The sequence below is a fragment of the Diplotaxodon limnothrissa genome, linkage group LG16, assembly GCF_057381915.1.
Source record: "Diplotaxodon limnothrissa isolate DT_005_m linkage group LG16, D_limnothrissa_male_GT1.1, whole genome shotgun sequence".
Classification (NCBI taxonomy): Eukaryota; Metazoa; Chordata; class Actinopteri; order Cichliformes; family Cichlidae; genus Diplotaxodon; species Diplotaxodon limnothrissa.
Genome location: NC_140611.1, coordinates 11,711,098 through 11,733,667, shown reverse-complemented (window position 1 = coordinate 11,733,667; position 22,570 = coordinate 11,711,098). Strand labels below are relative to the sequence as shown.

Below are 22,570 nucleotides of genomic sequence, written 5' to 3'. Positions count from 1 at the left end.
GGGAGGTGTAATTCTCTCACTTCCTGTGTCTGATCCTGTGTGCTCACAGACACAACCAGACCTCCAAAGAAGGATGAGGAGAACGGCAAGAACTACTACTTCGTTTCCCATGACCAGATGATGCAGGACATCAGCAACAATGAGTACCTGGAGTATGGCAGCCACGAGGATGCCATGTACGGGACGCGCCTGGAAACCATTCGCAAGATCCACCAGCAGGGGCTCATCGCCATACTGGACGTTGAACCTCAGGTGCGTGCTTATGTGAGGGCACCAAGTCTTCATGCATGGAGTACGTAAGGACACTGAACCCTAACATGTGTTTTCATCAGGCCTTAAAGGTCCTGCGGACGGCCGAGTTTGCCCCGTACGTCGTGTTCATCGCTGCACCAACCATCACACCAGGCATTAATGAGGTAGGAAAATGACTGACGCACTCAGCACAAGGCTGGTGATGTTCTCCATCTCTCCTGATGTTCATTAAACAACCAAACCTGACTCTACTGTACTTTGAAATGAGCATAACAAATCAACTTCAAAGACAAACTGCATATTTTTATTTTTAGACTGCAGGAGACTAGCTTTGCTTAATTTATATTTCCAAATAATCATTATACATGTCTTATATTTTTATACTGTTGAAAAAAATTAAAGGAACACTTTGTAATGGGACTCTCAGTATCGGGGGGGGGGAGACTGGCTAATGTGTCCATAACTAAAAGATGCCATATGGAGGGCTGAAAGTCAAGGTGAAAAAATAATCCGGCAGGTTAGTTCATTTAGCTGAATTTCATTGCACCAACTCTAGATGTTACTGAGTGGTTTGCCACACATGTTTGTATGCATGTCTGATGACGCTGCACATGCTTCTAATGAGTGATGGATGGTGTCCTGGGGGCTTTCCTCCCAGACCTGGACCAGGGCATCACTGAGCTCCTGGTCTGGATAGATATGGCCCAAAAAGTCTGAGTTACAACCTGGTAGCTTCAGATGGACCAAAACATTATGTCCCAGAGTTTATATTGGATTTAGGTCAGGCAAGTGTGGGGGCCAGTCAATGGCATCAGTACCTTCATCCTCCAGGAACTACCTGCATCATCTTGTTGCATTAGGCTGGGCATCATCACCGTACGGCCTTAGGAAGTCTGTTTCTGATTGTTTAGCCAGAGCATTGCCCTGCTGAGGGTTATGTTGTAGCTCTGGAAGTGCTCATCCTGTTCCTCCCTGTACAGAGGAGCAGATAGTGGTCCTGCTGAAGGCCCTGTTCAGCTCTCCTGGAGTTAACTGCCTGTCTCCTTGAATCTCCTCCATGTTCTTGAAACCGTGCCTTTAGATGCAGCAAGCCTTCTGTCACTGACACATATTGATGTGCCATCCTGGAGGATTTGGATTACCTGTGTAATGTGTCTGTAGGGTCCAGGTGACCTCCACCGTACAGGTGGAGGACACCTGATACCTGGACCCTACCTGGACCCCTACCCTACCACCTGGATACCATTCCTGTTTTGGGATTGTCTCATTCTTGCCCCTATACTGTATCTGTTGTTAAGACCAAGCAGCTGAAACTGATAACAACCCGCTCTGCTAGTTAACTCACCAGGTCAATATCCAACAAGTTTGACTGACCTGATGCTGCACTCTGATTAAAAAGTGTTCCTGTAATTTTTTGACGTGTGTGTGTGTGTGTGTGTGTGTGTACCATGTTTACATATCTTTGACCAAACATTGGAATTTTACTATACTTGTGGGAACCAACAGCCCTTATGGAGACAAAATGCCCTTCCCCACGAGTTTGAGAGCATTTCTGAGGCTCAAAATGTGGTTTTTAGCCTATTGTTTAAGTTGGAGGGTTAGGGTAAGCGGCTAGGGAAAGGGATATGTCAGTTAGATGACCCCACAAAGGTAGGTGTGTGTGTGTGTGTGTGTGTGTGTGTGTGTGTGTGTGTGTGTGTGTGTGTGTGTGTTTTAAAGGAGATTCATAATAAGTCACCTTTTGAAATTGTGTGCCACTGATTTCACCCAACTGTGAGACATGTTACTGTGTATGTCTGAGCTGTGTGTAATACCTGAATTATGCTTCAGGAAATCTACATCTTCCTTTAACATAACCAGAAACCGCTCTCAACCCTACATCCTGTAACCTGGCTTGAAAGGGTTCCCGGTTATGTTGTAAGTTAGGACTTAGATTTCCTGCTGAAGTCTGAATCAGGCTTGAGGTTTGAGTTCGCATGCTGCTCCTCACTCGTCTCTGCACTCGTCTTTTTGTTTGTTTTGCACGCTGCATGTGTTTGTTTGCATGGCACTCCGCTCAGATGCCCAGGTGGTGTCGAACACTGCCAGTAAGTAAGACCTGACAGAGCAGATGCTTTAGTGTGTGTGTGTGTGTGTGTGTGTGTGTGTGTGTGTGTGTGTGTTCCATGATTCTAGTGATAAGTTCTGCCAACTGTGTTTTACTGTTTTCTTCCTCCTCTGCTGGCTGTAGGCCAACACGCTGTGTGACACAGCCATCTTGCAGGTTGAGTGCATCACTGTGGGTCTAACACGGTGAAACGCGTACAGTTCAGTGTGGAGCCTGTTCAGTGCTGTAGCAGACACAGGGTTGGGCTTTAAAGTTGGCGGGCAGTCTGGTCTGCTGTGCTAACTTCCTGTTCCATATTTTAGTCAGCCTTTCAAGCCAGAAAACCATCTATGGCCAATTCATTAGGTTCTGTGAGTTTAATCTAACACAGTATATAAAACCTTGTTTCAGGAGGGATGCAATGCAATGCACTGTAACTTTGGAAATGTTCTGAGTATGAAGGTAAAAATCTACTAAATATACTCGTGAATTTTTTGCTCCTGTCCCTAACTGAGCCTCAGCATTTTCCAATTAATGAGCTCTAAAAAGGTCTTAACGTGGCAGTGTATCGTGAGCCTGCAGTGGAGGCTCCTCTCACTGATATCTTTAAATGTTGTGGATAAAATTATGGAAACTGAAAATGAGATGGTTAGTTTTAGGTATAAGAACCTAAAAATGTGGAAAATCCTGTGATAGACTTTACATCCCACAGTGTGTAGGGGCCCTAAGGATTTCTTTTTTTTTTTTTTTGGTCCTGTCTTGCTTTCACCTTTTTTGTCATTTTCACTCCTCCTGCTCCTCCTTCAGGACGAGTCACTCCAGCGGCTGCAGAAAGAGTCGGAGATCCTGCAGAAGACCTACGCACACTATTTCGACCAGACCATCATCAACAACGAGATTGATGAGACCATCAGGCACCTGGAGGAGGCCATTGACCTGGTGTGCACCACCAGTCAGTGGGTCCCTGTGTCCTGGGTGTACTGACCCGTAACATCTCATCTGCCTTCGCGCTCTCTCCCCCTCTTCCACTTCCCGCCAGCAACACCTCGGCTGTCTTGCCCTCTTCATAACTACAACACCGACACAGAAGACTCTAATAACAGAAGCCGACAGGGCAGCCCTCTCTACACTGCACTCGATCGGAACCGACTCAGCGTACTGTGAAAGCGTAACAGCATTCAAGCGTCGGACTCTTGCCCTCGCAGATGACCTAGTCTCATAGTGTTGTATAAAAACAGAGTAAAAGTGAATATTGTCATGTCTGTACTAGCTAGGAGGCAACATTTTTGTAGATGTTTGTTTTAAAGAGACAGTACTGCGTCCCGTCCTCTCATGTTGGTGCACCTGCAGTAACCCTCCCATCACGGCTGTTGGAGGACACTGTCTGCAGATGCAGTAAAAGCACACACACTGCAATGTCTTTCATCTGTAGATGTTTTTTGTTTTGTTTTTCCCCTCTCCAGCTGTTAGTGCAGTCACACGCACCTTTGGACTACCGGGTACTGTCTCTTCTAAATAAATCCATAAATGGTTTTAGAGATTTGAATGAGGTTATCATGCATGTGGACATTTGCAAGCTTCCATGCTGTCAGTCAGTGTTCCCCGTGTCCCTCTGTAAACCCTCCGAGAATTAAAAGAAGGCAAAATATATATATTACCAGAAAGAAATTAAAAAAAAGAAAACATTCCAGCTCTTTGGAAAAGTGAACTCAACCAAAAGGAAAACAAAAATGTTAAAAATAAACCAAGAGTGACTGAGCCAGATGTTGACTTGACACCTATGCACATCCCTTGCATTTCAGGTGATGTTTCTAAATTTCTAGAATTATCGACCATGTAAGTGAGATGTGTTTGTATTTAAAAAAAAAAAAAGAAAAAAAAAAGGAAGAAATCTAATAAAAGTTTTGATTTTTTTTTTCTCTTTTTGATTTATCGTACACCTAGTTCAGCATTTGCCATTTCCAAACTGTGATGTCCAAGAGTGTGTTTCAATCCAGTTTAAAAAGCAGCGATAGATGAGATCTGTCTTGAAACTGTAACCGTGTGCGAAGCAAGTGCAAGTGCACGCTTTACTTTGTGCAGAGCTGACGGCTTCAGAGGATGAGGAGGCCGTGCGTGCCGCTGAATAACCACATACAGTATATGACTATGACTGCCCCTCGGGTGTAAATGACTCCACAATGATGCAGGTTCTTCGGTATGAACATTTTTTTTTTTTTAAATATATTTCCTTTTATGTGTTGGAAAATTAAACTTGAAGTGTCTCTTCATTGCGTTCTTTTTGCAGCGTCACATGAAAAGCATCTCTTCTAAAATCTGGCAAAGACCTGCTCAGGGTGGTGCTGGTCACGCTGTACGTGTATCATTTAGTATTAAAAGCCACAAAAATGCACTAATGTGTGACGTTCACTCAGAGATGGAGAAAGATGTAAGGAAGGGGTGAGAAATTGTTTTCATAGATGGGGACTTCTCACAAAGTGATGGTCGATAAGCTGGAAAATCAAAGGTCACATGTAATGAAAAAATGGATATTCAAATTTAATAATAATAATCTTCAGTTTCAGTTGCCAGCTTTATGCTGGGTTAGAGGCTGGAAGATAGCCATGATAACTCTAGTGTCTGCTCATATATTGGGGAATGTGGCTCTTTGCCAAAAAGCAGTAAACCTCGGAGCACTCACAGCACCAGCAGCCTGTCCAATTCAATTCAATTTTATTTGTGTAGCGCCAAATCACAACAAAAGTCGCCTCAAGGCGCTTCATAGCGTCCACAAAGAAAGCAGCTCTTGTAGAGTTCACAATACAAATGACTTTTTCTGAATGGGTCATTCTAAGCTGATATTTGGAAGCCCATGAACTTTATATTACTTTTTTTTAAGTATTTTCCCCGTTCCTTAGTTTTTAAATGATTTTTCCATTGTTTGTTTGGGTTTTTTCACATGCTTCAGATCAAATACATTTTAAAAGATAACCCCAGATAAATACAATATGCAATTTTTGATTGATGAATTCATCTATTGAAGGAAAAAACCTATTCATACCTGCATTTTTCATTGAGCCAGGCTAGTTGCAAAATCATGTTTGTATAGATGTTTATGTCTGCGTCTAACTTGGCTAATATTTACATTTACTGAACTTTTACTTTAGTTACCTCCAAACTCGCTGACGTAAAAAGTCCAAAATGTAGGTAGTATCTTAAGACCTGAACTCTCCCATGGCATGCATTTTTAATGAATGTGGAAACAAAGAATTAACCAGATTTATTTTTTTTTTACCTGGTTTTTGTTTATGACAAAAATGAGCTCCACATATGAGGACTTTCATCTTAAATTTCATTAGAACAGTGGCAGCATAATTTCTTCATAAGTGGATATCAGGCCCTTGTAGAGCAAAATTTAGTGTTTTGGTCTAGACAACCCAAAATGTGATGTCCACATATGTGGACGCCAGGTCCTAGGAGGTTAAAAAAGGGATGGGCTAACTGCCATTACACACCAAGTGTGTAAAAACGACAGAAAATTAAGAAGTTTTTGCATCCAAACGTATGTTTCAGTGTGGAAAAAAAAAAAAATCAGTCAACATCAAGGTCCTGGTGTCCCTGAACAAGAAAGGGAAGGCCCTTTCTTGTTCAGGGACAAGTGAGCTTCATCCAGTTCTCACCACAAGACACCAGCAGGGAGAATTTTGAGGTTGATTCTGGAGCTAAAGCTGTGTCATGACCGCTTTCATACATATTTCAGGATGTCAGTGACGCAGTTTGAACTCTTGTTAACAGCGTTGGGAACAGAGAAATCGTTTCAGAGAGCCGCCTGCTTCTGAGGTAAAACAGTATTGTTTCATTATTCCCAGATCCCTGTCTGTTTAGTACAAGTGTGTGTTTTTGAGCTACGAGCAGATTTTCAGACTGGGAACATACGTCCATCTTATTTACACAGTAAATAGTCCAAAGGACCACATTAAAGTTGGTTTCCTGTAAGAAAAGCTTTGTGCACATCCCTCCAGCTTCAGCACTGCCTGTGAGTAACTGCAGCTCGATCCAAACCAATGAATCCAGGCGGGTGCTTTCTGGGCTGATCACATGTTAGTTTTATTGCAGCATAAAATCAAAAGGTTCATACTACACTTTACTGCAATACTAGATTTTTAATTCACATTTACTACGTTTTGAAGTAGCTCAAAGTGAAGCCAGCTGCAATTATTTACTATGATTTTAGGTCGTTTAGTGCAGTGGTTCCCATCTAAAGCTCTATGGACAAATCTGCTTTTAGTTTTAAGACTTTTGTCTAATCCTGGTTTCGCAACTACATTTGAACTAAAAATGCTCAAATCTTGCTCAAATCATCTGCCTAATTATAGAGGTCACCTTGTTCTGCCAGAGCCGTTCTCTTCCATCAGAGTCTCAACGTGCGCCTCAGAACATTAGCAGGAGATCCTTTAGTTCCTGCAGGTGTGCATTCGTTGGATCAGCCTGGTTATGGTGAGGTCAGACCGGGAAAACGTGTACACATAAAGCAGAGAGGCGGTACCAGCAGCAAGGGCAGATGAGGCAGACCACAGTGGATAAAAAAAATATAACGGGCATGGATTATTGAGGCCAGATAGGGTCATTACACACACACACACACACGTCCATCTATCCAAGTTTCATACTGGCAAACTCAGGAATACCTTGATGGATATGGCCCCAAAAGCCTCTTCTTAACTCATTAGATTTTGGTGGTTAAGGCCAGTGTGAAAAGGTTACACATCATTGTAATGTTCTGCAAAACCACCTTCTGGCCTTCATTCAGCAGCATAAGTAGGGAATGGAGGAGGAAACAGCAACAGGAAGCTGTGTTGTTTCACACAGCATGCATTCACGCTGCACTGCAGAGAGAAAAACGTGTTATCTATTGCATTTCCCAATATATTTTTCATATCAAACAACTGGCTAATTTAAATGTTTCAGATGCAAATGACCTTGTTACTCTTCACCTTGTGGCACATATGAAGATGAAGTTAATCATGTATTTATGTGTGTATGTGCATGCATCGTTCCACCAGAAAGAAAAGCCAGACTTTTAGTTAAAGTCACGCATAATAAATGGAGTCCAGCATGTCATACATTCCTGAGGCTTATATACCTCAGGTGAATGTGCATTAAGCTGACCTCTCTGTTGAAACACTGCATTTGGTGATTTCAATCAATGCAAGTGAGCGATTAGAGTCCTCCAGAGCTGAAACCTGTGGTTTGCTGTTGAATAATCCCATAGCATTAACGTCAGGGGAAAGAAAAACAAGGAGCAGTTGACAGGACAGCTGTGGTTGGTTTTCTTTTTTTTATTCATTTTTTATCAGGTATGGATGTTAAATATCTCACAGTTGATGTGTTACCTAAGCAAGAAGAAGAAAAATAATTGATTTTTAAAATCTGGCTTCTTCACCTTCTCTGAAAGCCCCACACTGATTTATAGAGAACAGCCCTGGGAGTCGGGAAAATGTACAATGACCACGATCCTCTCACACACTTTTATCACTGAGGTGGAGGCAGAGATCCAGCTTGGATCAACAGTGAAGAACGTGAAGATTTGTTGAGTCTGACACAGAGAAATAAAATATTAACATTCACTTCATGCAGAAGTTTTGATGTAGCTTTTTTTGGCACTTTAATCACCACAGGGCAAGTGTCATCTGATTTTATTAAATGCAAGAAAACTCACATGAAAATATTTTAGATGGATGTATTGCTAGGGGAAAAGTTTCCCATTTAAGGTGATACAACTTTGTGGCAAATTGTTGCTTATATATTCAGCATTTACAGAATATACCGCTATAACCTTGGTTCTCTGAGTGAGAGATGGCAAACTTTGTTCACCACTTCAGGCCAACTTTAAGAGTGAGCCATCACCGACATCTCCATAGACCTTCATATTTAAATTACCAGCTGACACACATGTGCAAGTGTAAACAATAGCTATTCATTGGGCTTCACATTTTCTAACTGGAGTCACTGAACTTGATCTTATACCCGTATGTACCATAAGGGATTATTTTAATATAGTTATATGGTTATGTGGTTACTAACAGACCTGTGAGTTTGGCTTTCAGTTTTGATGAGTTGCACTGATTAGCAACTATCTGTGTCTGTGAAAAACAAAATACAACAAAGCTAACTGGCTATAGCTGAAATTAAAAGAAAAGCAAAAGAAAGTGCTACAACTGAGATTTCAAGTCAGGACACTGTAGTGGTGAATTAGAAATGAGGTCTCCATTTGTTGTGTATCATTGCCACCTTTACAAAGTCAGTGTGTTTTTGGGCTCCACCAACTCCTGAGGGAACTAGCTGCTGCTTTAGCTGCTAAATGCTCATTTCGTTGGTAAGCTAGTCTCTAACACTATCTATCAGACTGTTGGTAATGCACTAACATAGTATATAGTCATTATGTGATTGCAAGAGTCCTGACTTTTCATTGACAATCCCAGTTATTATATCCTAATAGAGCATTTTGATTGATAGGCTGCAGCTCCACCAGGCTTCCCTTTAACTTGCTGAGGTCTGAGTCATCATGGGTGACAAACTGTACTTTAAAGAAGGCCAAAACTGTCTTTTTTGTGTCAGTTAGTTTGTGATTGCCATGACTTTGGAGAATATTTTAATAAAAAGAAAATATATATATATTATGTTTCCTTAGGATTAGATTAAAGCTGAATGCTGTATGGCAACAGAGGGTTAAAGCTTTAGACATGACAGTCTGAGTGCATAATTCCCAGATGACTGCTGTTTATCTTCGAGACCTGGGCTGCTTTGTTGATTTTGAATAATAATACAGTTGAACTAGAAGATGTACTTAATCCTGTGGTCTGAGACATCATCAGTGACATCTACAACCCTATGTCACTACAGTTTGTATTAAACTGTTTTCTAAGTCTTGGCGATCGGAAAATGAGCAAATTAATCATTCTAATTGGCAAACACGTGCCCTTCTCCAAAATACAGGGTTAGGAGAACGTTGGCACCTATGATGACTTAGACCTCAGAGAGCTAAACAAGCATAGCCCTGCCACCATGCACAAATATGACCACAGGTAGTAAAATATTCAAAGCATCAGTAAGTAACAACACTCAGTGCATTATGGTGCAGTAAAAGTTGTTAAGATAATTCCAACATGTTATATGTTGAGAAGTAAATTTAATCTCTAAATGTACTATTCTATTTGCTATGATTGTTATGTGTGCTGTACTGAACAATCCTGCTACTACATCACATATGTTACATGATATGTCCATGAGACATGCAATAATGTTTCTAATCTTCAAAGCAGAAGGATTTTCCCCTTGATCACAGTTTCTGTTGTTTCCAGTTCATTTCCTAGAAAGGTTTAACATGTAATCATAAATTCTTGGAAAGGTGCCTGGAAATTCCACTGACTAAAGATGATGTTATATTAATTAATGCAAGTCTGTCATAGCTGTTATCACATTAGAAATTTGTTCAGATATGAACCTTTGCAGCCCTGCGACAGACTGGCGATCTGTCCAGGGTGTGCCTCTCCTCCCGTTCCCATGACAGCTGGGACAGACTCCTCCTGCTCCCCTGTGACCTGGAATTGGACGAGCAAAAGAAAATGTTGAGTGCGAGAGGGACGAGGTGCGACATCAGCCTCCTCGCTTGTCTTAGTCCCAGCATAATCCCACATTAACGAGCCAAAGAGGCCACTGGGCGGATTAAGTGAAACGGGTCAACCCCTCGACTGATGCTGAAAGGAGTCACTGAACCAGCACATTGAAAGCTTAATTATTTATTTTATTTAGAAAAATAGATTTTGACAGAGCATTGTGTCTAATAACAAAACTGAACTGCACCACAGGCTGTCTGACCAAACTACTCACACTCACCGGGGTAGAAAGAAAGCAGTCGCCTGTGTTATGGTATGTCAGCCACACAAAGCACAACAGTGTAAGTGTGTACATATGCATTAAACATGCTTTGACACTGCCCCCCCTCCATCCACAATATATGGCAATGACTCACCACAGTCCCTGTATAGAGAGAGATTATACCCATGCACTAGAGGCAAAGATAAAGTCCGTCTGTGTTACTTTATAGCACACACAAGCAGCGACGACACCGAGCTGCATGCGGTAAGAAGATTAATGCATTTGTGGAAAAGCTGCAGAGCCTACACACAAAAAAGAGCGGACGTGTGTTTAGGAGATAACTACAGGAGCTCTCATCTCCTTTAACATTGTGAATGAAAATACAAAAACAAAATAGTCGGACTATGTAACGCTATGAATATTACATCATAATTAAAATGACGACTTATGCAACAAAAAAACTAGATGTTAGCTTACACAGTTTGAGTTTCATTGCCACTGCAATTGCACAGATGAATCCTGCCGCTGTACAGATTTGTATATGAACGAGGAGGAGCATGATCACATATGAAGTAGTATATATAAATCTTTAATCTATAACCAGTATGGTAAACCACATCCAGTCCTTCTTACCTGAAAATATTCAGTTTCCCCTGTTTGCATTTTACCAGGGAAACAATCCCCAAATCCTACATCAGAGCATTAACACACGCAAACATGAATAGCAACCCTTTTATATTCGCATGAGTAAATAAAACCATCTTTTATCTCGGGAGCATTTTTTTTTAAAAAGCTTCCCATGTTCCTCATGTGGGTCATGGAGCAGATCTCATCTCCACTGTTCTCACGTGCAGTACAGAGAGAAAAATAGATCTGACTGGCCAATCAAACCCAAGCTGAGCCACATCACAATGAAGCAAAAAAGAGACTCGCTTGGCCAGGCCCGTTGACCTGTGACCCCTGCAGAGAACTGCCCATCCTCGCTCTCAATCAGGGTCCCGTTGCGGAGGCTCTCTGTGCCGTTCCCCATCTGATCCCCGAATTCCGGGTGGATCAGTGTGAAAATGAGGCTTTTGAAGCGGTTCTCTGTGGTGGAGGTGATCTCCGAGGAGGCCGTAGTTAGGTTGAGGTCGGCGGGGTCCACACATGTGCCGTTCACCTTGGCGAAGACCACCTCACCGAGGTCCAGTCCGGCCACAGAGGAAGGTGAAGCGCAGGGGATGTCCCGCACCAGCTTGTAGTTTTCCATCCACTCCTTCAGCCACTCAAGGGAGCAGTCGCACTCCCAGGGGTTTCTGAAGAGGTAAAGCCGGCCCAGGAAGTAGATGGGCTGGAAAACAGGGAAGGGAAGGGTGGTAAGATTGTTGCTGTTCAGGTGGAGCGTGATTAGGCTGGTCAGGTTCTCAAAAGTGCCCTCCTCGATGTATAGCAGCTGGTTCCTGTCTAGGTACAGGACCTCCAGCTCCACCTGGTCACTGAACCAGGTCTTGGACAGGTTGGTCAACTGGTTACCCCCGAGGTTGAGCATCTTGAGCCGGCTGAGGCCTTTGAAGGCGAGCTTGGGCAAATCAGACAGCAAGTTGTCATTGAGGTAAAGGTTCTCCAGCCGTGTAAGGTCCTGGAAGGCCTGCTCATGGATCACGTTGATGCGGTTCTCCTGGAGGTTCAGGTACCTGAGAGAGATAAAGATGTTTGAAAGAATGAACTGGTTTACACAATAAGAGAAGATCAGTGGCTGTGTTAGATTTAGACAGCCTTTCTTTGCTACCAATATTCAGTTTGTCATGCTTTTGTTTCAGCACAGAAAATCGCACATGCTACCTTAGGCACTGCAGACTCACACCAGGAACCACACCTGCACAAAATAACTTTGTTCCATGTCATCTGTAAAATCTCTGAAAACAGGATGGGAGCAGTGCATGAACTAAGGATGAATACACAAACTTTGAACTGCTGAATGCTTAGTTCAAACAGAAGATGAACTGAGCGTGCAATGAGACCCTGCATGAGATAAATAAGCAGTATTTTGAACTGTGACTGTGGAATAAAAATCTGTAGCTGGAAATAAGCATAGCAGGTCTGCTTTAATAGTTTATGCAAAACCTCAGTCAATAAATGAATGCCTGGTTGTAGCTATGTGAGTTCATGCATGAGCTTGGGGCCTGTGGCTTACTTGAGGCTACCCAGGCCCAGCAGGGAGTTGTAGGCCACTGCCTCTATCTTGTTTCTCTCCAGATAGATGTGAGTCAGGTTTTCCATGCCTCTGATGGCCCCCGGGATCCTCCTGAAGTTGTTTTGGAAACAGAGCAGCTCCTTCAGTGCCGTTTGCTCTATAAAGATACGATCAGGGATGCTGAACAGGTTACAGTCGGACAAGTCGAGGCGCACCAGCTTCTTCACCCCTGTGAAAGTTCGTGTGTGAAGGTAGCTGATGTACTCGTTGTGCGCCATTTTCAGCTCCACCAAGTTCGAGAGGCCCTGCGTGACAGAAGCTGTTAGTCAAGTATGAAAACTCTAAAAATACAAAAATGAATTTCTTGTAAATCTAGTAAAGATACAGTAGTGCTTGAAATTGTAGATTTTTTTTGTATTTCTGCATGTTGATGGGTTTCCTCACATGATCATTCAGGCAGTTTTATATATATATATATATATATATATATATATATATATATATATATATATATATATATATATATATATATATACCTGTTTGTTACGTGTTTGTATTTTTGGTTACAAAATCCTTCAGCAGAACATTCAGCAAACCTTAAAGGCTCCTGGGGTAATGAAGGAGATGTTGTTGTGGTCCAGAGAGAGAGACTTGAGGGAGGGCAGAGTACCAAAGGCCCTTTCTGACAAGAACTTGAGCCTGTTTTTGTCCAGGTTGATGGCGGAGGCCTCACACGGAAACTCTTTGGGCAGCTCAGCCAGGCCGGAGCGGTCGCAGAGCACGCTGCAGCTCTTCTCCTGCGTGCAGGTGCAGGATGGTGGGCAGGCGCGAACACAAGCCCACCGTGCCAGCACCTCCTGAGGCAGCAGGCAAAGCACAGAGACTGAAAGGAGGACAGGATGGGTGTTATTTCAGAGTGTGGTGGTACTTTCAGTATTTTTACAGGAATTGAAAAGCTTGTTCTACACATGTGGTGAAAGAGTGTTGGAGGCCTAATTCTAACTAAACAAGTGCACTAAGTAAGAAATGTGAGCTAATGCATACTAAATGAGCCACCAAAAAGTCAACTGGTGTTAATATTGTTGTCTATGATGTCATCTTATGTACTATTAACAATATTTTCTTTTTTTATTAATCAGGTCATCGGATGATTTGAAATTAAAAGTGACACAAATATATACATTGTATAAATTTATACCATGTTGTTTCTTTATTTCATTTGTCTACTCTTATAGTCTTTAACTAAATATTTAGGCTGCAGTGTTTTTCATAACTGTTTTTTAAATGTAGTCAATGAATTTAAAAAATCACATTAAAAAATGTAATGAAACAAATAAAAAAATAAATAAAGGACAATAAGCTCTACTTGTTGCAATATAATCTAGTTTAGAGTTGTGAAAGAAGTTTTAGCAGCAGATTTTCATCACCCTGACGACGCACCTTTCTGTAGTATGACCCTTTTCAAACTACAGGGCTTTACCACATCCCCTTATATCAAGCACTATTATAATTATTATTATATAATGCTTCAGTTTCTCTATATCAAGACAGAAAACCTTTCACACTCCTGCCCATTTAAAAAAAACCATCAGTTGCACAATGTAACAAAAGGAGTTGGGCTCATAACTTGTTGGAGCAACTTTTTGTAGTTTTGTCATTATACACCATCACAATCAACACATGAATGGTTGCAAACCTTCAACTTTAACTGAAAGGGTTTTACAAAACTTTTCCATGAATTGTTTTGGAATTGCATCCCCTATTTCCAGTCAAAAATTGACTGGAAAATTGCCTAACAAGCAGTTTCGTGGTCAGGTGAAACTGTATCATGACAAATGAAGCAGACATAATATCTGAAGTTATTTTATTTTATACCTTTTCGTTGTAATTTTAAATATCAGGCCAAAAGAGATGTTGATAAAAGTTAGGGAGGCCATCATTACTGACTGGTGTAGAGTCAACAACCTGTCTCTCCCCTCTTCCCTCCATCACGGACAGTGATAGCACCCGCTCCATCCGCAAAGCCACCAGCATTGTGGAGGACCCCACACACCGCTCACACACACTCTTCACCGTGCTGCCTTCTGGAAAGAGGTACCGGAGCATCCGGGCCTCACTACCAGACTACAGAACAGTTTCTTACTCCAAGCCGTCAGACTCCTGAACACTCTGACTGGACTGACACACGTGCACACCTTCATACATGTCACTACCAAGCACTTATCTGCAGTATCTCACACTCATACACACACACACCTACAGACTAGAGATGGCACAATACCACTTTTTTATGTCCGATACCGATACCGATATCATAAATTTGGATATCTGCCGATACCGATATGAATCCGATATAGTGTTTTTTAATCAACAAAACTGTTTTTTTTAAATATCTTGCTGCATTTTGTATAAGTTCATACTCAAGTTTAAAACAACAACTACACTAAAGCTATTCTGTTATACACATGTGGTGAAAGAGTGTATGCAAAAAACCTGTATGCAAAAAAAAAAAAAATTTCATAGTTCAGCAATACTGATCAATCTAATAAACTTAAACCTACACCATCCTCCCTATTCTGGTATTTTAAAGAGTACTTAGCGTAAATATTAAGCAACCTAACTAATAGGGTTCCAACTCCCAGCAACAACAAAAAGAAATAAATAAAAAATAGGGAACCACCCCTCACGCGCCACCTCATGATGCTTAATCGACGTAATCAACCTTAATTTGATGCAGTGTGAAAAAAATGCACAGAAATCAATTATTTTTCAAGAAATATTAAATAGATTCAACATCTTTCTTCAACAAAATTGCAGACTGCACAGATGGTACCTTCCCAAAGGAAAAAGTACTATAGCTTACTAGGGTATATATATTAGACTTAATAGTCACTATATACAGTAATTGACTTCTATTCATTTTACATCAAATTAAAACTTTGGGTGTAAGATTTGGATAATTATTTATTAAAAGCTAGACATTTTAAATGAGAATAAGAAAGAAAAGTATGTCTTTGTGCCCCCTTTTCCCTGTTAATGCCCTATCGGCCCCCCTGGCTAAACTTTGCTAGATCCGCCCCTGCACAGTTACGTCAGCTACGTAGAAAAAGATCCTCGAGTAGAAAGTAATAATAAATAAATTCTAACAACAGCTGATCAAGCTTAAACGTGCTGCTGTTGTTCAGCCGCTGGTTTCCTCTTTCTGGTGCAAAGTGGGCCAAAAACAAACAAGAGACACGGACTCGCGACAGAAAAGCCGATCAGCTGATCATTAAGCAGTTTCATGATTGAAGTAGCAGCAAGAAGAGGCAGTCGCTCCATATATCGCTTGTTAAGCTTAACGCAGGAATGCTTTACAAACATTCAGAGATGGACTTACACACTTGCTTTACTTCTCTCGGGGATAACTTTGTCGGAGATGAAATGCCGGGTTGCTAGCGAAGCTCCACATGCTATCCAGACCACCGACAGGTCCCGCATGCCACAGCCGCTCTATCACGTGATGCATACTGCTCCGACGTGCTAACGTTCTGAGGCGAGTTACGGCGTGTTGCAAGTTTTGTGAGGTGCTTTCGTGATATTTAATGGATCGGATTACATTTTTTATTTTTCTCCGATATCCGATCCAGTAATTTAGGTCAGTATCGGACCGATACCGATACGTAATATCGGATCGGTCCATCTCTACTACAGACACCAAGTTACTTTTGCACAATACTCAGCATTTTGCACATTTCCACTGCACTGTCTTGTGTCTGTATCGTCCTGTTCTGTCTAGTGTTGCACTGTCTTAAATCAATGATCTGATACATTGTTTAAAAAAAGAATAAACTGACCAGCTCAGCAGCACCAAAAGGCCTGAAACATTACAGAAGACAACCAAAGGGCGTGATGACAGAATTATTTTCATGATTAAGAAAAACAACTTCTATCCATCCATCCATCCATCTTCATCTGCTTTATCCGAGGCCGGGTCGCGGGGGCAGCAGCCTAATCAAAGAGGCCCAGACCTCCCTCTCCCCAGCCACCTCCTCCAGCTTATCCGGGGGAACACCAAGGCGTTCCCAGGCCAGCCGAGAGATATAATCTCTCCAGCGTGTCCTGGGTCTGCCCCGGGGCCTCCTCCCGGTGGGACATGCCTGGAACACCTCACCCAGGAGGCGCCCAGGGGGCATCCTTGTCAGATGCCCGAACCACCTCAGCTGGCTCCTTTCGATGTGGAGCAGCAGCTGCTCTACTCTGAGCCCCTCCCGGATGGCCGAACTTCTCACCCTATCTCTAAGGGAGAGGCCAGCCACCCTTCGGAGGAAACTCATTTCCGCCGCTTGTATCCGCGATCTCGTTCTTTCGGTCACTACCCACAGCTCGTGGCCATAGGTGAGGGTAGGGACGTAGATCGACTGGTAAATTGAGAGCTTCGCTTTTACACTCAGCTCCCTCTTCACCATGACGGACCAGTGCAGCGTCTGCATTACTGCTGCTGCAGCCCCAATCCGTCTGTCGATCTCCGGCTCCCTTCTCCCATCACTCGCGAACAAGACCCCGAGATACTTGAACTCCTCCACTTGGGGCAGGAACTCATCCCCGACCCGGAGTGGGCACTCCACCCTTTTCCGGCTGAGAACCATGGCCTCACATTTGGAGGTGCTGATCCTCATTCCCGCTGCTTCACACTCAGCTGCGAACCGTTCCAGTGCGAGCTGGAGGCCCTCACCCGATGAAGCCAACAGAACCACATCATCCGCAAAAATCAGAGACGAGATTCTGAGGCCACCAAAGCGAAAGCCCTCCGCCACTTGGCTGCGCCTAGAAATCCTGTCCATAAAAATTATGAACAGAACCGGAGACAAAGGGCAGCCCTGGCGGAGCCCATCACCCACCGGGAACGAGTCCGACTTATTGCCGGCAATGCGAACCAAGCTCTTGCAAAGGTTGTATAGGGATCGAATGGCCCGTAGCAATGGGCCAGACACCCCATACTCCCGCAACACCTCCCACAGGACACCCCAAGGGACACGGTCGAATGCCTTCTCCAAGTCCACAAAACACATGTAGACTGGTTGGGCAAACTCCCATGCACCCTCAAGTATCCTCGAGAGGATAAAGAGCTGGTCCAGTGTTCGACGAAAACCGCATTGTTCCTCCTGTATCCGAGGTTCGACTAACGGACGAACTCTCCTTTCCAGCACCCTGGCATAGACTTTCCCAGGGAGGCTGAGGAGTGTGATCCCCCTGTAGTTGGAACACACCCTCCGGTCCCCCTTCTTAAAGATGGGGACCACCACCCCGGTCTGCCAGTCCACAGGTACTGCCCCTGATCTCCACGCAACATTGCAGAGGCGTGTCAACCAGGACAGCCCTACAACGTCCAGAGCCTTCAGGAACTCAGGGTGGACTTCATCAACACCAGGGGCTCTGCCACCAAGGAGTTGTTTAACTGCCTCAGTGACCTCGCCCCCGGAAATTGGCGGGTCATTCCCCTCATCCCCAGACTCTGCTTCCTCCTCGGAAGACGTGTCAGTGGGATTAAGGAGGTCCTCGAAGTATTCCTTCCACCGCCTGACAATTTTCTCAGTCGACGTCAGCAGCGCTCCACCAGCACTATACACAGTGCAGGTAGAGCACCGCTTTCCCCTCCTGAGACGCCTGATGGTTTGCCAGAATCTCTTCGAGGCAGTCCGAAAGTCTTTTTCCATGGCCTCTCCGAACTCCTCCCACACCCGGGTTTTTGCTTCAGCCACTGCACTCTAACTAACTGAAAAACATTCTCAAAGAGACAGGAGTCCACTGTCAAAGTTTACAATTAAGATGCACTTTCATGAAAGGTAAAATAAACAGTTTACGACTAAGTGCAAACCACCGGTTCCACTCACTCAGATTAGACTTTGCTTTAATGTGTGATTGTCAGCCTAGCTGCTGTGTTTTGGACTATTTAAGAACTACTTTACATGCAAGTCTAAACAACAATCTGAATAACTGTGTACTAAGTTTTCACAGAAGTTTGATTTTTGCTGTGTTTCTTGGATGAAAGAAACAAAATTGGATGAGCTTCGGGATATTAAAGGCATTTCAAAGGCAGATAATCTGATTTTGCTTGGAGCCCAGTGGAATGACTGACCTTACATGCACTTCACTGTTCATTCATTGAGTCATGCGTTTCTTGATCATGTGTTCTAAGTACATTTGGAAATTGAAATGTGTAAACACCATGAATGGTACATGAATATGACAGCTACAGTGGGGCAAAAAAGTATTTAGTCAGCCACCGATTGTGCAAGTTCCCCCACTTAAAATGATGACAGAGGTCAGTAATTTGCACCAGAGGTACACTTCAACTGTGAGAGACAGAATGTGAAAAAAAAATCCATGAATTCACATGGTAGGATTTGTAAAGAATTTATTTTCCACCCTAATTTACGAATAAGTATTTGGTCACCTCAAACAAGGAAAATCTCTGGCTCTCACAGACCTGTAACGTCTTCTGTAAGAAGCTTTTCTGTCCCCCACTCGTTACCTGTATGAATGGCACCTGTTTGAACTCATCATCTGTATAAAAGACACCTGTCCACAGCCTCAAACAGTCAGACTCCAAACGCCGCCATGGCCAAGACCAAAGAGCTTTCGAAGGACACCAGGAAAAGTATTGTAGACCTGCACCAGACTGGGAAGAGTGAATCTACAATAGGCAAGCAGCTTGGTGTGAAAAAATCAACTGTGGGAGCAATCATCAGAAAATGGAAGACATACAAGACCACTGATAATCTCCCTCGATCTGGGGCTCCACGCAAGATCTCATCCCGTGGGGTCAAAATGATCATGAGAACGGTGAGCAAAGATCCCAGAACCACACGGGGGGACCTGGTGAATGACCTGCAGAGAGCTGGGACCAAAGTAACAAAGGTCACCATCAATAACACACTACAACGGCAGGGAATCAAATCCCGCAGTGCCGGACGTGTTCCGCTGCTGAAGCCAGTGCATGTCCAGGCCCGTCTGAAGTTTGCCAGAGAGCACATGGATGATACAGCAGAGTATTGGGAGAATGTCATGTGGTCAGATGAAACCAAAGTAGAACTTTTTGGTATAAACTCAACTCGTCGTGTTTGGAGGAAGAAGAATACTGAGTTGCATCCCAAGAACACCATACCTACTGTGAAGCATGGGGGTGGAAACATCATGCTATGGGGCTGTTTTTCTGCCAAGGGGACAGGACGACTGATCCGTGTTAAGGACAGAATGAATGGGGCCATGTATCGTGAGATTTTGAGCCAAAACCTCCTTCCATCAGTGAGAACTTTGAAGATGAAACGAGGCTGGGTCTTCCAACACGACAATGATCCAAAACACACCGCCCGGGCAACAAAGGAGTGGCTCCGTAAGAAGCATTTGAAAGTCCTGGAGTGGCCTAGCCAGTCTCCAGACCTCAACCCCATAGAAAATCTGTGGCGGGAGTTGAAAGTCCGTGTTGCTCGGCGACAGCCCCAAAACATCACTGCTCTCGAGAAGATCTGCATGGAGGAATGGGCCAAAATACCAGCTACTGTGTGTGCAAACCTGGTAAAGACCTATAGTAAACGTTTGACCTCTGTTATTGCCAACAAAGGTTATGTTACAAAGTATTGAGTTGTATTTTTGTTATTGACCAAATACTTATTTTCCACCCTGATTTACGAATAAATTCTTTACAAATCCTACCATGTGGATTCATGGATTTTTTTTTTTCACATTCTGTCTCTCACAGTTGAAGTGTACCTCTGGTGCAAATTACTGACCTCTGTCATCATTTTAGGGGGGGGAACTTGCACAATCGGTGGCTGACTAAATACTTTTTTGCCCCACTGTATTTCTAGTATAAAATAAATGTATGCTGTTTTATCTGACTTGTCATACTGCTCAGCCACAAACCATCCATCCATTCTCTTCTACTGCAACAGCCTAAACCAAGGGTGTCCAACTCCAGGCCTCGAGGGCCAGTGTCCTGCAGGTGTGTCCTAACCCAGTAGGACATGCCCAGAGCGCCTCGTCCAGGAGGCAGCCAGGAGGCATCCTAATTAGATGTGCAAACCACCTGAACTGGCTCCTTTTGATTTGGAGGAGTAACAGCTCTACTTTGAGCCCCTTCCAGATGGCTGTACCTCATCCTTTTTGTGAGCCCATTCAACCACCATTCAGAGAAAGTTCATTTCCAACACTTGTATTCATGATCTGAACTTTTTTCACCACAACAGATCAGGGCACTGTCTGCAGTGATCCAATCTGTCCTGGCACTTGTGAACAAGACCCAAGATACTTGAGCTCCGCCACTTTGGGTCAGCCACCTCACCTTTTTCTACTGAGAACCATGGCCTTGGACATGGAGCTGCTAATTCTCATTCCTGCAGTTTTATACAAAGCTGTGAAGCACTCAAGTGCAAGCTAGAGAACGAAATCTGCTGAGGACAACAGAACCACGTCATCCACAAAAAGTAGAGACGAGATCCTGAGGCCACCAAGGTGGAATCAACAAAAAAACCCAAAAAACTTTACAGGTTTTCCTTTTGTTGCTGTTGTTGTTTGTTGACAATGAATTTAATTTTTTTTTTTGGTTTATTAATTACAGAAATTATTTTTATGCATCCAAAAATTTGTCAGAAATACTGTGACAGATTCAAACAACAGACAGGAGTTTTTAAAAAGTGCTTGACTAAGATACAACATAATCATTAAAAATATTATAAGAGGCAAAACGACTAACCTTGAACATAAATTTTAATTATCATTGTTGAACAATAACAGTAATACACTATATAATACTATTTATCCAATCTGGGAAATTCTGTATATGTGTACCCCACTACAAGCACATTTCATGATGTGTGTTTCATAATATTTCCTTTATTTGTTATTTCTCCGTATTACTGTACATGAAAACAATATTGTTTTCGCAAGTTTTTGATGTTTTTGATTCATCAAATCCTTCAAAGTCTACTATCATCAGTAAATAAAAAGATATAATGAATTAAAAATAAATAAATACATCTTTGATATTAAAAAGATTTTGCATCCACAGCAGGACACTGCTGCTTAACTAAAGACTAGATGTTTGAGTGACGTCGATGTGTGGCCCGAAGGCTAAACTGGCCGTTTGAAACGATGATGTGATTAAGAAAGACAAGCTTATATCAGAGATTAGCTCCACAACAATAAGTATTGTCTGCGCCTGTGCTTTCACTCTTGATCTGGTTCGCATTAGCTCGAATTCAGCCCTGCCTTGCAGTTTGATCGGTCAGTCTTTGATGGAGCCACAGCAATTCTGAAAGCAGGAGAAGAAACTAAGTCAAATGAGCCCAGAAACAGTGGAAGAGAGAAGAGATTGAGACTGACCAGTGAAAATGATGACAGTCATTACTGTAGCCGCTCATCTGGGACATGCCAGGATTAACGGAGGTCTGAAATGGCACAAACAGAGATCTTAATGATGAACAATTATGAGTTATACAAATGCTGCTGGAGATCTTTAGATGATCTAGTGTGGTTGGATAGTTTTATCTGTTAACGGCAGGAAACCACAGACAGTCGGTCTTTACAGCGATGCTAAATTTACAGCAAATCACAGAGGAAATCCAAGAAATTCAAAGCAACATACCTGTAGCTCTTTCCAGAAAGTTGCATCCATGTGTACCAAACGTCACTGCCCAAATAGTCATGCATGTGTCCATCCCATGTCAGTCCACAAAGGGCACCTTCAACAGCATCACTGAGTGAGCTGAGCAGAAGCTTCTGCCTGCCACGGTTCCCCAACAAAAAATGCTGCATGTTTTTACCCTTCATCCACCCCACTTCACCAAATGCGCGTGCGTGTGCCTGTCTGCGTTCGTGATGGAAAACACACATCAAAAAGCCATCTCTTAATGGCAGTCAAATCCCCTGGGTAGAGTGGAGTGATGGAGAGCGGGTGGCAGGATTACAGAAGTAAAGTGAACCTCTGTCATATCAAACTGCAGAGACAGAGCAGTGAATGTTGGATGTCAAACTTATGAAAATAATGCAGATGCTGAAAGCGAACAGATATTTATCGAGTCGTCACTGCTGGGTCGGAGAGAAGCGATTGAGAGCAGTTAGTTAAATAAGGCTGCCTGTGCCATACAAGCTTCATGGATCAGCATCTTTCCCCATATCTGAGGCTCTTAAATGACCCTAAAACCTCATTCTCACAACATGAC

At 43.0% G+C, this 22,570-nt stretch overlaps 2 protein-coding genes across 2 annotated transcripts in view; one reads left to right on the top strand and one right to left on the bottom strand.

Annotated features, from left to right (window-relative positions):
* Nucleotides 1-4,528, top strand: part of caska (calcium/calmodulin-dependent serine protein kinase a) — a 165,143-nt gene extending 160,615 nt beyond the window's left edge. The window contains exons 25-27 of the mRNA XM_085375214.1: nt 50-252; nt 333-416; nt 3,146-4,528. Coding sequence (XP_085231340.1) covers nt 50-252; nt 333-416; nt 3,146-3,322 — 464 coding nt within the window. The 3' untranslated portion in view covers nt 3,323-4,528. The remainder of the gene's footprint in view (nt 1-49; nt 253-332; nt 417-3,145) is intronic.
* A 6,511-nt stretch (nt 4,529-11,039) lies between these two features.
* Nucleotides 11,040-21,753, bottom strand: nyx (nyctalopin). Its single transcript, XM_085374998.1, has 4 exons — nt 21,732-21,753; nt 12,965-13,251; nt 12,369-12,673; nt 11,040-11,868 (listed from the first exon to the last, which is right to left on the bottom strand). Exons 1-4 carry the CDS (start codon nt 21,751-21,753, stop codon nt 11,040-11,042), a joined length of 1,443 nt encoding a protein of 480 aa, XP_085231124.1.
* Nucleotides 21,754-22,570: the final 817 nt, after the last annotated feature.